Source organism: Gadus chalcogrammus, chromosome 20 (assembly GCF_026213295.1).
Source record: "Gadus chalcogrammus isolate NIFS_2021 chromosome 20, NIFS_Gcha_1.0, whole genome shotgun sequence".
Lineage (NCBI taxonomy): Eukaryota > Metazoa > Chordata > Actinopteri > Gadiformes > Gadidae > Gadus > Gadus chalcogrammus.
The window spans coordinates 15,606,705-15,624,237 of record NC_079431.1 but is presented as its reverse complement, the minus strand read 5'-3'; the positions used below and the strand labels follow the sequence as shown (position 1 = coordinate 15,624,237).

The 17,533-nt window shown below is 45.9% G+C and overlaps 1 protein-coding gene across 3 annotated transcripts in view; it reads left to right on the top strand.

Moving 5' to 3' along the window:
* Positions 1-182: 182 nt before the first annotated feature.
* gdap2 (ganglioside induced differentiation associated protein 2) overlaps positions 183-17,533 on the top strand; it is a 28,136-nt gene continuing 10,785 nt past the window's right edge. The window contains exons 1-12 of one of the 3 annotated variants that reach the window (XM_056579265.1): positions 183-417; positions 1,054-1,287; positions 4,957-5,096; positions 5,779-5,932; positions 6,725-6,813; positions 6,982-7,058; positions 7,156-7,315; positions 7,835-7,985; positions 10,680-10,756; positions 10,983-11,059; positions 11,330-11,469; positions 13,144-13,198. In XM_056579265.1, coding sequence (XP_056435240.1) covers positions 1,106-1,287; positions 4,957-5,096; positions 5,779-5,932; positions 6,725-6,813; positions 6,982-7,058; positions 7,156-7,315; positions 7,835-7,985; positions 10,680-10,756; positions 10,983-11,059; positions 11,330-11,469; positions 13,144-13,198 — 1,302 coding nt within the window. In that variant the 5' untranslated portion in view covers positions 183-417; positions 1,054-1,105. Of the gene's footprint in view, positions 632-1,053; positions 1,288-4,956; positions 5,097-5,778; positions 5,933-6,724; positions 6,814-6,981; positions 7,059-7,155; positions 7,316-7,834; positions 7,986-10,679; positions 10,757-10,982; positions 11,060-11,329; positions 11,470-13,143; positions 13,199-17,533 lie in introns of all 3 variants that reach the window. The other 2 variants (XM_056579266.1, XM_056579264.1) reach the window with 2 other exon arrangements.

The window sequence follows — 17,533 nt, the reverse complement described above, 5'->3', positions numbered from 1 at the left end:
TATTTCATGACATTCAATTTTTACTGCACAAATGTTTGGATTGGTGGATAATTAATTATAGTTCAGTGACTTCCTGCCAAGGTTTGGTCCCACGGATTCGTGTAGATAATCTATTGCTTTCGGCTGCGAAAACTGGGACGTATAGTTCTGTATGTAAACTGTCAAAACATAATTTATCTGTAGAGTCCATGGAATTAATATCACAATTTAAAAATGTGCATCTAAAAAAATACGCTATATCATCCAAATAGCTTAACCTTTGCGGTGTGACACGCACAAGTGTCGCTGTTGTGATTTTTCATTTTTTCCGTTTTCTGCCGAGCGCAGGGAGTTGTTCGCACGTCCCTTACAGTCCTGCGTGTCAGCTGATCAGGAACACAGATCTCAACATTCACCAGCATGCTGCAGAAACGGCCGGTAAACCACATAAATAAACGTTTTAACGGATCGATTATTGCGTTTTCTTACATTTATTGCGGCATTTGATGGACAAGAGACGGGAAATAGATCATCACAATTCCAGTGATCGCTATCCATCGTTTATTTGCGAGCATATCTCTGGTATCGTCAAGGCGAGTTTTTCTTTGGTGACAATGCTGATTTACTAGGTGAGATATTCTACCTCCAAAAGGTAGGCCTACATGTTGAGTATTTTCAGAAGTTATAAAGCCTATGTATGTAGGCTCTATGATCATGTTTGGCTATCGCCAATTTTTTGGTGTTGCCACCGCAGCTGGTGTCAAAAAATACGTTTACAGGAACCTATTTTCCCGATACTGTTGTTTTTACTGTTTTATAACAAATACCAAACCTGGATTGAGTCAACCCTCATTAGGAATGACACCAGTAATTACCTATTTCGTATACGGTGTAGAGTACTTTGATCTTGATCAATAGTAAGTAAAGATTCAGGATGTAATCATCTTTAGTTAGAGGCAAACCACTTCGGTTTTTATAACAGATACACACATTTACAATGAATCGAGCTATTCAAAAACACAGTCCTTTTGTCTCTCTATTGACTCTCGTTTTGCACTAACCCCACAAAAAAAGGTCTAATTCGGACGGCGGTGGGGTGTGCAGAAGGCAACCACTATCTGTCATCATGGACCCCTTGGGAGCCCGCTCCCGGTTTGTTGACATCCAGACGCTACTGACCTGGGAGCAGATGCAGCCAGAGCCTTTGCTCCCTAAGCAAGAGGAGCACGACGACAGTATGGTCAGCCAGCAGTCCTTCTCCTCTCCCTTTCCCTTCAGGCCCGACATCAACAGGAAGATCGTCCTCTTGTGAGTGGAGCTTCAACCTTGATGGCTATTTAAAGTCTTTATTTATTATTCTGGCATTTACTTTTTGCTTTTCTCTTTCACTTTTCTGCATTCTCTTTCAATGGCAGAACGTTAATATATTCCTGTCTGAGTTGGACTTCCCTGATTTAATGACTCTGCTGCCAGGTATGGGCAGAGCAGGGGTAGCAGAAACCATGCGGAGAAGACCAACTTCCAACCTTTCATTAAAAACCTTATTTGTATAGTCCTCTATCACCTTGAATGTCTCAAAGGGCTTCAGATGCCTTGATAAGATGCCAGTCTTCTTTCCTTTTAAATACTCCTTGTTCACTCAGATATAATCACAACTCATTGATTTTCCTAAAGGGAACCGGTTATCTGCTAGCTCATAACATCTTACTACAATTCTATCTTCCATACCAAACTCCTTTTACACACTTTTAGATCAAATGTGTTATTATTATGATAATTATTATTTATATCAATCTTTAATGCTTCTTGCCTTTCTCAAACAAACACATTTTCCCAAGAGCAATATTACATATGTGTTCTGTTGATATTTTCTGTTATTTATTTTTAATGTCTGAGTAGCAGACCATTCCAAATTCCTTTCTGTACGACTGAAAGCCATTCAAATTTTATTCAAAGCCCCATTACTAGATATTCCTAGTTCCTCAAATATTCCAACCAGATTCTATATACTGTATGTGTTGATAGCCTTTAAATGTGTGCCTTGCTGTGGCTTTGCTGCTGTTCTTTTATTCCAGTGCTTTGCCTTTGTCCTTCCCCCTTTTTGGATTGCCACAGCTCAGAGGGAATTAACAGCAGTAACCAAGGAATGCATCACACACATACACTATACTGCAGATCCCAAATCTCTAGTAGATAGCTGTAGCCAAAGATGTTCAATCCTGTTGTAGAATAAAAACAGCACCTACAAATGTCCAGTTCTCTTAGGGAATTCTAAACTATTTAGATTTAGGTCATTTAATTCTTCCGCCCTAAACAGTTTTCTGGGACCAAATGATTTATGAATAGAAACAAAGTTCTTGTGAGTCCATCCTGATATTCTCAATTGTGTTTCACAATGAATATCAGCCTGGCCTTTGCTGGGAGGCAATTCATTTCCAAATAAGGCCGCTGCCTTACGTTGTTCAATAAACTCCTGCCAATCAGACTGACCCTCCGTCGAGTGCTTGGTCCTAGTTTTCAAGGAGATAAGGCAAGACTGATTTGCACAATCAGTCAACTAGTGACATCCACATGATCTCACAAGACTGCAAGTCAAACATCAACAATTTTAATGTTTGATTACAGAAGCTCAGGAAATAAGATATGGAAGGTCTGTTGTTGTTATTATATATGACTTGTTGGAAAATATTTTCTCAAGATAACATCCACTTCAATTGTCTATTAGAAAAATTAAGGGGGAATAAAGTTAATGAGTAGACTTATCAAGTAAGAATGGAATTGGATGATCTTGTTAAGGCATAAACACACAAAGAGTGGTCTGTTCGGGCTGCACTTCTCGATCTCCTCTCTGTCTCTCATGCACGCACGCACACATGAACGCACACACAATTTTGTCCTCGTTTTAAAGACAAAAAATGTTTGTGACCTCCAACGTCGTACATTATTGTGTATAGTTCCCCACACATCGTCCCATCAGACTAAATGTGCTATGTGCAAGTCTTTTTGTTATTATCAAAATCATAAAATATCTATAGCTTATAAGTGAGCATTCTCCTGAGACATATATGCATATCAGGTGACCCCGTGTAGGACCCATCCCCCAGGTAGCAAAGGACTGATGTTTAAAATCCTTATGAGAAAGTAAATCCAGTAGTAAACATACTGTAACTGCAAGGTAGTGGGGTTGGTTTAAAAACCAAAAAAACAACAACAACTATTATATAGGACTTTCTTATTACAAGCACGATGGTGCTTCGAATCAAAACATTAACATAATTACAAAAAAATATGGACTTGCAATACATAAAAACAGTACAAAAGGATTACTGGCAAATGGATAATACAAAGAGAGGACAATATACTCTCCTGTCATTGGTGACACTGTGTCTCACCTTATCTATTTATAACCTTCCTCTGGGGAACTCTGTTTTTTTACGGCTGTTTCAGAAGCGCTGTGCGTCATGTGACTGCATTATGCTAAGACCCCCTTGGTTCTCTGTTGAAAAGGCCTTGTTTAAGGCCGGGTCTCGTGCGTTCGATTTGAGCCCCACTTCCTCTTTTGCTACCAACCTCTTGGCATCACAGGACCCAGGGACCAGGGAGAGGAATGCACATGTTGCTAAACTCAAAGGAGATTAGCTTCTGGATCACTAAGATGTTAAATTGTTTGAAAGAATATCGATATCAGAGCAGAAATTATTCAGTCGTTTTGCTGCTGCAAGATGTATTTAGTATTTATCCATCTGCTGATTGACTAGCATGCACAACAACCATTACTACATTAGATTAATATATTTGATTCATATCTAAAGCCAAGCTTAAATCCAGGTGAATGGGTTGCTTCACGTTCCTTCTCTTCATATTTGTTTTGACCATTCAAGCAGTAAGCACACAATTGACAAACTCGCCCAGCATTGGTAAACTCTAAAAAAGTGCTAAACTCTCAGTAGACTGGCCACTGTATACACTTACACACAATCCCCTTCAAAAAAGCCTATGAAGGACTATTCCTCAATAGAATTTGTAAGTAACAAAACAGGAAACACTGTTGAATTCTGCCCCATCAGTTTTTGGTTTCCGGCCCAGGCCCCATGCAATCTCCTCCAGAAGTTCTGCTATAATCTAGTGCTGGATCCCAGATGACTATTGTACTAGTCACTAGCTGATTCTGTAATCCAAAGCAACAGGGAACTGAGCTAAAGGTCATTAAGCAGAAAGTAGGGCTTACGCATTTGGTATCATCAGGCTGTGGACATTGGGGTTTGCCTTTCAGCTAGTTATTGTCTTGGCCACAATAAGATGGGATAGGGTTGGCCGTTGGTGTGTAACTCACTGCCGAAAGGCACTGGGTTTGATCCTTAAAGGGGACCTATTATGCTTTTTCGACTTTTATGACCTATAAACGTTGTTATAATGATTGATAGTCATGGGTAACCATACTAAAGTGTAAAATAATGACGTACATGCATTTCGACGTATTCCCTGCTGACAGTCTGAGGTGGCTGTGCAGAGCGCTAAACACTCGGGAAAACGTTTGCGATTCACTTGTTCACATTTCCGGGAAATCATCTACGTAGATGTACTCCTGCCGCGCCCCCATATGCCTGGTCAAATCTGCCCGCGCGCGCGCTTCAAGGAAGGTAACCAATCACAACGGAGTTGGATTGGCAGGAGGGGGGCTAGGGGGCGGAGAAGGACGAAACCGAGCGTTGACAGAGAATGCTGAAAGCGCCCAGATGAGGGGAAGAGTTTCCCGAAAGTCTACATCGTTTTTTGTGTATGGTTAAACCTGACTATCAAACATTATAACAACGTTTATAGGTCATAAAAGTCGAAAAAGCATAATAGGTCCCCTTTAACGTCCACAATCTTCCTACCTGTAGTCTTCCTAACTCCTAATGACATGAATCTGAATTCATTGTAGAAGGTTCAAATTCAAGTCTAACTTCTGTGTGTGTCTGTGATGTTCCCTCACAGTGTGGGTGACGTAGCGCTGCTGAACTGCACAGCAGTGGTCAACACCAGCAATGAATCTCTGAGTGACAAGAACCCCGTCTCAGACAGCGTCCTCCACCACGCTGGGCCTGAGCTTCGGGACGAGCTGCTCAAACTCAAAGGTAATCCAGGGGGGCGCTGATAGATCTAATTTGTACCAGACCAATTCTTGGTTCTAGAGCTACTGCTGATCTAGAATGGACCAGAACATGTCCTTGTTCTAGAGCTACTGCTAATCAAGAATAGACCTGATCAGTCCTTGTTCTAGATCTACTGCTAACCCTAGCCCTATGCATGTGATTTGATTAGATCAACACTAAGCTAGGTTAACTGTAGCCTGCAGCTAGGGGTTTTCCCACGTGCCCTCAGCTGTCAATTCACCACTGATCCGCAACATCTAAGTGGTTGTTGTGTAGCTGTCACATATTTTTATTTAATCGACATGTACATGACGTGGCGCTGCAACCATGTTGCTACTTGGTGTTGCAGACCCCTTGTTGTGTTGCTTACGTGCTGCAGTCCTCCGAGCATGTACAGGCCTTTATTTCATGTCTCTCCTACCCCAAACCAATCCGCCATACCCCTCTGTTTTACACGTTCCCACGTTGAGTAGGGTGTCCCAACTTGACAATGGGTGTATCTTGTTTGGAGTAACAATGTCGAGACGATCAACCCACATGCCAATGATAGGATGGGACACGTCCTTATTGACTTGTCTCTATATTCACTGTAGGGATAAGGGCGTATCCTAAATGACAATAGCTGAATGGATGTAATAGTAATCCACTGTTTTGTCCTCAACAGGCTGCCGTACAGGAGAGGTCAAGGTGACCAAGGGCTTTAACCTGGCGGCCTGGTTTATTATTCACACTGTGGGACCAAAATACAAGACCAAGTACCGCACGGCGGCCGAGAGCTCTCTGTTCAGCTGTTACCGGAACATACTGCAGCTGGCCCTGTAAGACCCGTCTGTCTGTCTCTATGAACTGCCTGTCTGTATGTCTGTCTGTCTTTCTGACTGTATGTATAACTTGCATCTCTGTATGTCTGTTTGTATGACCTGCCTGTCTATCTGTCTGCCTGTCTGTAAAATCCATCTGTTTGTCTGTCTGTTAGTCATTCACTTGTGTGTGTGAAGTAAGACAAATGACTATGGTCAGCTTTTTGTCAAAGAAGGATGTGATACATTGTAATATTTAAATGGGAACAATACAGATCTGCATTAACCAACGCGCACATGCACGTACGCACGCAAGCAGTAACAATGTGGTTATGTCTGTCTGACAAAAGACAGGATAAAGTCAACCAGTCAAAACACTCATTATAGCTTATTTTGTTTGCAAAGCTCATTTTTTTCAAGAATGATTGGAAACGGGAAACCTTCTGAAATAAGGGAGCTCCTTTGTCCATGACTGGCTGCATTACCGCCATCTGCTGGGCTGTGCCTTGTCCCATCTATTCCAGCGTTGTTATGCCGTACGTGAATGGGCGCAAGATTAATCTTCCAGAACCTAGCTGCAAATGTGAATAGTGGAAATCGCTAGAGGTGCCTGCCTGCCTGGAAGGTTATCCAAGTAATTGACCAGGAACTATTTGTGAATGGGGGCTTTAGTCTATGATTAAACTCTGTGTGTGTGTGTGTGTGTGTGTGTGTGTGTGTGTGTGTGTGTGTGTGTGTGTGTGTGTGTGTGTGTGTGTGTGTGTGTGTGTGTGTGTGTGTGTGTGTGTGTGTGTGTGTGTGTGTGAACAGAGAGCAGTCTATGGCCTCCGTGGGACTGTGTGTTGTCAGCACCGTGAAGCGAGGCTACCCTCTGGAGGAAGCAACACACATCGCATTCAGTAAGACACACATACAAACCGTCACACACACTACACATGTACATGTATGTTAATTCAATGATATGTTTTACAGGAATGTAATGAGCACAGCTACAAGTGTATTCAGGAATATAAATAGTGTGTAAATTAGAATGCTACGGATGTTTTCACTTTGTTTGTGTGCTATAGGGACGGTACGCAGGTTCTTAGAGAACCATGGCGAGGGCGTTGAGACGGTGGTGTTTGCAGTATCAGAAGACGAAGAGGTGGGTCAACGACCCAAGCTCCGCCTGTTCTATACCCATGATGCTTAGCCCTGCCCTCTGAATTAACACTCTGTAACATGTATTCCGTTTTCCACAGCCGGTCTACAAGAAATTGCTACCTCTATACTTCCCCCGCTCCGAGGAAGAGGAGCGGGCCAGTCTGCCCCTCGTCCCGGGCGACATCGGGAACTCTGAGGGAGAACCCATCATTCCTGAGAGACAGATCCGCATCACAGAGAAACCAGGGAACCAAGAAGGTACCAGACCAGACCTGTTCAGTCCCGATTCTAGATCTACAGCTGGTCCAGAAGGTAGCAGAACAAGTCCAGGTTGTAGATCTACAGATAGTCAAGAGGGGCACCAGAAAAGGTCCTGTCCTAGAGCCACTGCTGCTCTATAAGTTACAAGACCAAGTCCTGGTTGTAGCCCCCAAGATAATGATCATAAGTAATGTGCAATTACTCATTTTCTGATCTTTATGCCTGTGTATGTGTTTGATTGTGCTGTATGCATTTAATCGTTTTTATATTGTTTTGGGGCGAGATTAAACAAAGTCTGAAAAAGAATTGTGTAATAAAAGCTCAACAAAATATCATTTAAAACATTTATTGACAATATTTTATGAAAGAATCTTTTACAAAAGACAAATTCTGAAAGACAATGTCTTTGTAAAGCCAAGTTTATTTATAGTTATTTCAGTTACCGAAAAAACCCTAAACTTTCATTGTTTGTTGCTTTGGTTACCAATATAATAACCTTGGTGTGTGGGTGTCCAGAGGAGTACGAGCAGGACAGTCTGGACCAGGACATGGCCCAGGTGGGTCAGCATGCGTTCTCCCGGATGGAGGGGGACGTGGACAAACAGCGCCGCCTCATCCTGCAGGGCAACCTATCAGACGCAGCCATGCAGAAACAGCACCAGAGGAAGTGAGTCCAACAACCTCCACCAACCAATCGCCTCACAGCATTTGGCCCGACAATGAGACAATGAGCTACGAACGTGCAAACACCACGTGTGTGTGTGTGTGGGTGTTTGTGTGTGAGATTGCACAGACTGTAACGCAAGTGTTGTACAATTCTTTGTTATTTGTATAACCGTTCTGCTGTTGGTGTTATGGCGCATAACATCTCGGTTCTCAGACGTCTCTGGTATTTCCACAATGAGACTGTAGTGGGGGTTATATCAGCCATGGTTGAGAAGGAATTGGGGGGGGGAAAGGAACTTTGGCTTTGACTCCCTTAAGTACATGAACCACGACATGGAGGAGAAAGCGATTGTTGGCCGCGATTCTCTCCCGCTGGAGCCGCCCTGCTGCCCGCTGCCGAGGTGGTCCCTCGGCGGCGGGCAGCAAGCTCCGGCGGGAGACAATCGCGGACAACAATCGCGGACAACAATCCCTTTCTCCTCCATGTCGCGTTTCAGTCTACTTCAGATTGATGAGGAAGTGGAAGAACCAGAAACGTCGGAGAACCCGTCACAGTCGTTTGAGATTCATAATATCGTCTGGAGGCGCACACAGCTTTTGGCCATGATAATATGTATTAAATGATATAGATATCTATGCATAATATGATATTATTTTGATATAGAGCTCAAGGACTACCGCCGGAACACCCGGAGTGTTCTAGAATATATACAGAACACTGCCAAAGGCTGTATGCGCCTCACCATTGTGATACATCCGCTGTAAACAGAGCGCATGGTATTGTGGCCGCAAGCTGCTCAGGGCCACACCCCCACCCTCCTCCTTGACCCGCCTCTCTCCTCCTCATTTGCATTAAAGCTACAGACATCAAAACGGTGCGTTTGAGGAAAGCTTTAATTCTGCACCACGGCTGAATTTCGGGAACGTCTTCAAATACTGTGTTAGGGGCCCACTAATATCTTACTACTATAATAGCAGGACTGTCGCACCAGTTACTAAGTAACTATACTACTATATTACAAAAACAAAGAGCGAAAACATGTAAATAACACAGTATGGTGAATTATGTCAATAGTGTCTACCAGAAGACTACACTTTGTTGCTCAAATGGAATATTACTCTTCTCCTTGAGCCGCCTGAAACGCCAGGACCCTGGAAGAGATGTTTAATCTCAATGATGATTATTATTTTCAACTAACCAATAGTATTTGCACTTTTCAACCCTGAATAACAGTATAAACTATTTAATAATTGATTTGCATGCATAGGTAAACTACACTTTCAATTGAATAATTACCCCTGTTACCCTAAATTTAAATTTTATAATGTAATCAAATGCTCACACACTAGCTGCTTTCAGACACACGTGTAAGTCCTGATATTCTCCTGATGGGCCGTATTTGTGAACAACATATCCGGACATTTGTACCCTGGAAATCTCCTGAATAATACTACCCCTGGGGTAGTATTTTCTCCGTAGGAAAGGTAAATTACCTTATATGTGAATGAGGAGTAGAAAGTCTGTATTTCACACATCACTTCAGTGGGCGTGTTGATGACGTTTCTGCATGTCATTGAGTGGCCCCCTAAATGATAATCAACCTGTTGCCTTTTCGTTCGCTGAATGGTTAAAAAATATTTAAATGTTGGCACTGCTTTTAAGAGTCATTTGTGGTGAACGAATGTTATAAGTTGAAAAATGATAGGCAAAATGTTATTATATTATCCGCCCAGAAATGTGTTACTTTTACATTATTGCTTTGGGTTTAATTACAACTAGAGGTTGAGCGTGCGCAACGCGTGAGCGAAAACTCTAGTCTATATTAAAGCATCCATAAAGTAGCATGCCATGGGACCTTTACAGGCGGACAGTAGGCAAAATAGTCATCAGATTGTATATGTCAATTGAAGGGATATTCTAATTTGATTTTCATTGACAATATCAGGGGTTTTGCATGCAAGCACGTCTTAAAAGTAAGTTGGAAATAATGTGTTTACCCGCCTGGACTACTTTGGTTTATATCAAGTAATAGAGCTGTCAGATCGAGCAATAAAGCTGTAATATAGTTCAGTGATGAACTTATGTTTTACCCACTTAGCCCCGTTAATCATAATGAGTGATGAGTGAATTTTAAAACCAGTTGGACGTCTCTTTTCCACGGATCTGACACACCCTGTGCCTGCCATCCAAAATGTTGCTCTGCACTCCATAAGGGGAGTTAACATTATGGATATGGATATATATTTGGATTGGAATATTAAAGATAACGAGATAATAATTTTTAAAGGTACATGCTGCATCTAGATATATTGGCGATCTAGAATAACCATGATTGGAAAATATGATGATAGAAAGAATCTGAGAGAGGGTCATGAATTTTAGCGTTATTGCGATCTATCACAATACTATTTCTGTTCTCTTACTTCCTAAAAACTGTGGACGCCAGCCTTTGGTCACCGGAGAGAAAATAATAAGAACCTGACAATAACTTGTGTCGTTTTTTTACTAAGAACTCAACAAAGCAGCGTCCTATGGAGCCCTCTCTCTCACCAATCAAAAACATTTGATGCACTCTGTTCCAGGCTTTCTGTGTCAGATGAGAAGGCCTTGCAATGAGTATAGCTAGAGAGAGAAACCAACATTTCTCACCTTTAGATTATCTCAACTATGTCTTCCTTTCTCCCTCCCTCCTAGTTATAACCGCTGGCTGGGGCGAGCTAGAGCAGAAGATCTGTCAGACATAGCAGCCCTGAAGGCTTTATACCAAACTGGTAAGATCTCTCCCTCCGTCTGTCACTTCTGACCTGTATATTAATCCGTACCAGTGTAATTTGCCCAACCTACCAGTAGATGGCAACCTCGTTCATCTGTTTAACCATAGAAGGTTGTCAATGTGAATGTCCTGGATGTTTTTAGAAAACACCCATACCTCCATGCTAGCCAACTTCTGTATTCTGGAGCATTGTTAAGTTTGTTTGTGTGTGTGCTTGTCTATAGGAGTGGACCTGTGTGGCCGGACGGTGGTGGTAGTGATAGGCAGGAACATCCCCGTCAGCATCATTGACCTGGAGAAGGTGAGTTCCCCCTCTCCTCCCCCTAGGACCTCCGGGTTCATGCCTTGTTAGCCACTCACAAAGTCACAGATGTACAACTAGCAGTGAAAGGCTTGCATTGCCTGCTCCTTCCATGGTTTATGCAATAAACAATAAAATAGAAGTAGCTAAGAGCATAAATAGCATAAATAGCATAGTCACACTACCAGCCTAATGCTGGTGTGTTTTTATCTGCATGTCTTTATGTGTGTATCTATATGGCTTTTTCTACATATATGTTTGTGTGTCCAGGCGCTGCTCTACTTCATCCATGTGATGGACCATGTTGCGGTGAAGGAGTATGTGATGGTGTACTTCCACACGCTGACCGGCGAACACAACCACCTGGACACAGACTTCCTGAAGAACCTCTACGATATTGTAGACGCCAAGTAAGACCCGCCCACCATGTTAAGACCCTGCCCACAGTAAAACCACACCCATAATAAGAGCCTGCCCGCAACGTCGAAATTGACTCTGAAAAGGCACTCTAAAGTAAAATTAAAAGGGACTTTAGTGTGTACGATTTTAAGCCAGTTTTTTGTAAGTTACGGTATTATATCGTTTTTTGGTTAGTCGGTTTTATTGTCCCCTGGGGGAAATTATTTTCCACAAAGCTATACATCACAAGGGGAAACCAGCAAGAGATTTTTCATCATCACACAACTATAACAGCCAGTAACACACACAACAGTGACAGAATGCAAGAATACATAAAGCATCACAAAGCAGCACACAATAGGGACAGACAAGAATCAGACTCCTAGTTTAGTGCTGCTAGGATCAGCAGGTATCAGGCTTCAGCCAAAGCGGACCTGTGACAGTTGACCCTACAACAGGCTACCTGGGCTGCCTTACTGTGCTCCTTCAGCACCAGGAAACAGGTGGATGGTGTAGAAACCGGTTTATAGAGCAGCGCTGGGAGAGATGTCACTGCCAAAAGCAGGTGTTTGGTTCTGGCCTGTCAGAGCTCTCTGTATATGCGTGTCGAGTGTGTTCATGCACCCCGGGGTACTGTGTCTGCACCCAGAGGGCTGTACAGTGAGTGCTGTTATCTTGGCAGTGTTTTTTAGGGAAAGGGACTAAACTTAACAGACTACTTTGTTGGGGATCTAGGGCTGCTCGATTATGGAAAAAAATCATAGTAGAAATGCTAAGATGTTTAAAACATCTTGTTATGTAGTACTAAGACGTTTAAAACAAACACAAAAATAGGTTTTTTTTTATCCTACGTTGTGATGTAACTCTTCAGGGGTTAGTTTCCCAGCTTTCCATTTCTTACTGAGATGTTAAGCATGACGTTGGATCAATGCAACCTGGATCAATGCAATAAGGGACACGTGTTCACATTAGAATGCAAAGTCAGTGTGGGTGTTTTGTAGGGGAGAGGCTTGCTCTGTTGGAAAGACAAATGATCTGCGGGGAAAAAAGAGCTGACCAGAGTCAAATATGGCCATTTTGAGTATGAGAAAGAGAGACCGTTGTGCATGAGTCACAGATCCTGGGTGATAAGGGCTCACGTTTGATTCACAAATATAGATCATCCCAAGATACCGCTGTGTGTGTGTGTGTGTGTGTGTGTGTGTGTGTGTGTGTGTGTGTGTGTGTGTGTGTGTGTGTGTGTGTGTGTGTGTGTGTGTGTGTGTGTGTGTGTGTGTGTGTGTGTGTGTGTGTGTGTGTGGTTAATGGTGTAGTTTCACGGTCATTGGGTTCGTTTGTACGGTTCGATTGTGCTTTTGGAGTGTAGCCAGTTAAGCTAACACTGTTGAAGACATACCCCAGTACAAGTCCTACTACCCGGCAGCAGTAGCTATATGTAAGCAATTATGAAGTCTCATCATCCTAACCACTTTACTACTTCAACAACACCTGTTTAGAGAAGATATCTTTGCAGGAATTCCCATGGTCCTGTGACTAATTCCAAAGTATTAAAACATTGTTGTAGCGTTTCAGTAATTGAAATATAATCGAGGTTATGAATTTTGGGTTCGTCCCTGTGTGTGTGTGTGTGTGCGTGTGTGTGTGTTTGTGTGTGTGTGTGTGTTCACGTGTGTGTCCATGTTCAGGTTTAAGAAAAACTTGAGGGCCTTCTACTTTGTCCATCCCACGTTCAGAGCCAAGGTAGGTTCTTTTTCAAACTTTGCTCGGTGTTTCACTATGGGAATCGCTTAGGCTTGACCTACTACTGGAAGCTCCAATTGCACCACGTCTGTCCTTGACAGACAGGTCGGACTGTGCCACAGGGTCCCACCCCCTGCACTTATACAGTCGACCCGCCCTCCTCAAATCATTCTCGCTTTCTTCCCGTGAGAAAGCTACTCAAGCTCCCTCAGCTCATCTAGGTTAGCTTTAAACTGCTTAACAGTTCACAGACGGGCCGTCAAGGATTCCGTCGCCGAACGCAGTCGTAGGCTTTTAACCTGGTTCAGCTGAGTAATAACTTCGTAAGAAGCTATCTGTTACTACACCCGCTGGGCAGTGTCCGCATAAAGGCGAGCTGCTTCTCCGGTTACCCTGTATTTGTTTACAGGTGTCACTGGTTTACGGTGTAGCTTATCGGCTAACGCGCCAAGGCGAGCTTACCACGGCACAGTACACATTAGCTTGTTGGCTGAGCCAAAACACCCGGAGTATAACGAACGCATCACGGCGAGTGAACTCTGCGGTATGCCTTCGCCCGCCACCCCCACCAAAGGGTCGGAGCCGAAGGCTAGGGAGGCTGTATCCCGCCTGTGCCCCGCGTCATGTGGGGCCTCCATATCAGGCCGGGACCCCCACCCCATGTGCATAGCGTGCATGGGCATTAAACACGCTCAAGCTTCGCTAGTGGACCCGCATTCATGCGCTCACTGCACATCGATGCCGGAGAAAATTCTGGAAAGGAGGCTAAGGGTGACGGTGGCTAACAACCAGGATCCCTGCCTGGCGGGTGCCCCCGCTATAGCCTCAACGAGCACCCATCAGTCCCACGCGACAACGAGCTGGGCGGACATGATGGAGGAGGCATCCCCGCTCGTGCCCCCGCTATTCGATGATTTAATTCTCGAGGCGGAACCGGGCACTGAGGACGCAGAGGGCGACAGCGACGCCAACTTTGACCTCCTCGACATGGACGGAATTGAGGAGGAGGAGGACGACTCCACTTTTCCGGTCCAACTGTCCAGACCCCCTAGCGCCTCTGACGCTGTACAACCGGTAGACGGTAACCTGTACGAGGTGTGCAAACGGGCCGCTGCAAAACTAGGCATTCAATGGCCTGCAGCCCCTGATGCTGAAGGGGCAGAGAGAGACCTGTACGACGGCAAGAGGCTTCCACCAGCCCAGCCGCCTTCTAAGCAGCTCTTACCAGCAGTTCCCATCTTCATGAAGGAAATGAGCCGCTACTGGTCCAGCCCATTTAAGAGCAAGCTTCCAACCAAGGGCTGCTCAAAGCTGGAGATCCACGGGATGGGTGAGCTGGGGCTGGCCGAACCCCCAGCTGTGGAGCCTTCAGTGGCTTACCACCTCCACCCGAATCGTCGCTCTCTCTCCGCCTCTTCCGGCATCTCCCTGCCTGGTAAGATGGACCGCCTCACCGCTTCCACTTACCAGAGGATGTATAAATATGCAGCGCAGTCGGTATGCTCGCTCAATGCCATGACACTACTGTCTGCATATCAGGCTGAAATCCTAGAGGAAATGGGTCGCCAGCTAGACTCTGGGTCACCCAACCCTGCCCTCTGGGATGAAATTTGCATCGTCAATGACCTGGTCCTACGCTCCTCACGGGGAGCAGTTCAGGGCTGTGGTCGAGTCATGGGACTCGCAGTCTGGGGTGAGAGAGCGTTATGGCTCAGTCTCTCCGGTCTGAGTGACGCGCAGAAAGCCGAGGTCATGGATGCTGCATATGACCCAACCAAGGGTCTGTTTGGTCCAGTGCTGGAAAAATGGAGCAGTGCCCGAAAACAGGCTCCCCGCCCACCCCAGCCAGCGAGGTCAGGCTTTGCGGCCGCCGCGGCGGCAGCAAGGGGAAAACAAGGGGGAAACAGGCCTCAGAAAGCCTACAGACCAGCCCACGCAGCTGGCCCAGAGGCCGACCAACAGCCTTGGTCAGAGAACCGAAGGCCATGGGGCAAACACTCCTTCGCTGCTGCGGCAGCCAGGAACCGCTCTCCCCACCCCGGGGAGGGGAAGAAGAAGCATGCGACCTAGCAATCCCAGCTTCTCTCTCTCCCCCTCCCATGAAGAAAAGAAAGCTTGGGGGGGTAGAGCAAAGCCCCGAGTTCCATGGTTCAGGGACCTGGATATGTTCAAGTTCTCCAGGGGCCCTTTCTCAGTCTCTCTCGCCTCACGTTCAGGGCGAACTGAGACAGGGGCAACAATTGACACAGTGCCACCAAGCATTTTCCCAGTGTCACACAATAAACCCTGCATTTTCGCAACCAGGCCCAGAGCCAAGGGTGAAATGCACAAAACAAAACAAAATAAAACGATGTCTTGGTCCCTACATTCTCATGGGGGGAGCTCATGCTTCTCCTGTGAGGGCAGACCTCTCCCCTTGCGTCCCGAGGGTGACGTCGTTGGGGCGCGATCACATGAGCCCGCTCGCTATGCGAGTGGAACAGTGGCGCAGTTCACCCGTGGATCCTGTCTACGGTTTCCCAGGGTTACAGACTGCAGTTTGCTATGAAACCACCCAGATGCAACGGCGTGTTGGTTTCTATGGCCAGTGGGGATTCGGCACGAATCCTAGCGGACGAAATATCGTCCCTGCTGCGAAAACAAGCGATCAGGGCTGTCCCGAAAGAGCAAGCTCAACAGGGTTTTTACTCCCGTTATTTTCTCATTCCGAAGAGAGGGAGCTCGTCCCTTCGCCCCATATTAGATCTCCGTGTGTTAAACAGACATCTGCGCAAATACACGTTCAGGATGTTAACACACAAATTGCTCTGTCGTTCAATCCGTCCAGGGGATTGGTTTGTAACTATCTGTCAGACACATATTTTCACATTGCCATCTATCCCGCACACCGAAAATTTCTCCGGTTCACTTTTCAGAACAGGGCTTACGAATACCAAGTGGTCCCGTTCGGGCTATCGTTGGCCTCGAGAGTGTTCAGCAGGTGTGTGGAGGCAGCACTGTCACCGTTAAGAAACAGCGGCATCAGAATATTCTCTTATCTGGACGATTATCTGATATGTTCCAGTTCACGCGAACAGGCAGAGATTCTACTACGGTGGTAAATCATCTGAGGACTCTGGGATTCAGCATAAATTGGGAAAAGAGCCGTGTGGACCCCGCACAATGTGCGGAATATTTGGGTCTCCACATAGACTCTCTCTCTTATCGCGTCACACTATCAGAGAGCAGACTAACGTCTCTCACGCAGTGTCTCTCCCTCTTCAGGCGGGGAGAGACCGTATCGTTCAGGTTATGCCTACGCCTGCTTGGCTTTATGGCTTCGGTGATATCAGTAGTGCATTTGGGTCTTCTGATGATGAGAGATTTTCAGCGCTGGGTCGCAGCACTACGTCTGTGCTCCCGTCGCCACCTGAATCGCAAGGTGAAAGTAACACCAGCGTGTGTTACCGCTCTCCGCCCGTGGTCGGTGTGCACGGTTCTGACAGCGGGCGTCCCGCTGGGGGCGGTGTCGTCCAGGGTAACCATGACAACGGACGCGTCCTTGTCAGGGTGGGGTGCGACAATGATGGGCAGAGCAGTGAACGGCACCTGGAGTCGCGATCTAGCTCAGGCTCACATAAACCTCCTAGAACTTTGGGCAGTGTTCCTTGCTCTAAAACACTTCCTGCAATTTATCCACGGCCGCCATTTCTTGGTAAAGACAGACAATTCCACTGTAGTGGCATACGCCAACCGGCAGGGCGGCACTCGCTCACTGAAACTACACGAGTTAGCTCGAGAAATGATCTTGTGGAGCAGCACCAGACTCCTGTCCCTTCGGGCGACCCATGTACCGGGTGTCCTGAACAGAGGAGCAGATCTTATGTCCAGAGGAAACCCCCTGTACGGGGAATGGACTCTTTATCCACAGGTTGTGGGACAAATATGGCGGAGATACGGCTTGGCAGCCGTAGATCTCTTCGCCTCGCTGGAAAACACTCGGTGCCCGTTGTTTTTCTCCCTGTCAGATGTAAGGGCTCCCCTAGGGGTAGATGCGCTGGCCCATCCATGGCCAAACGTGCTGCTATATGCCTTCCCCCCTCTCAGCCTGATCTCCCCCACCCTAGCCAGGGTGAGAGAACAGAGTCTGTCGCTAATCCTGATAGCGCCGCGGTGGCCATCCAAACATTGGGTGGCGGAAATAGTGCAACTCCTGGCGGGCGACCCATGGCCCCTTCCCCTGCGCAGGGGTCTCCTCTCCCAAGCGGGCAGGGAGATTTACCATCCGCACCCGGACCGCGTAGCGCTCTGGGCTTGGCCCGTGAGAGGTGGAACTTGAATGTGGCAGGCCTGCCT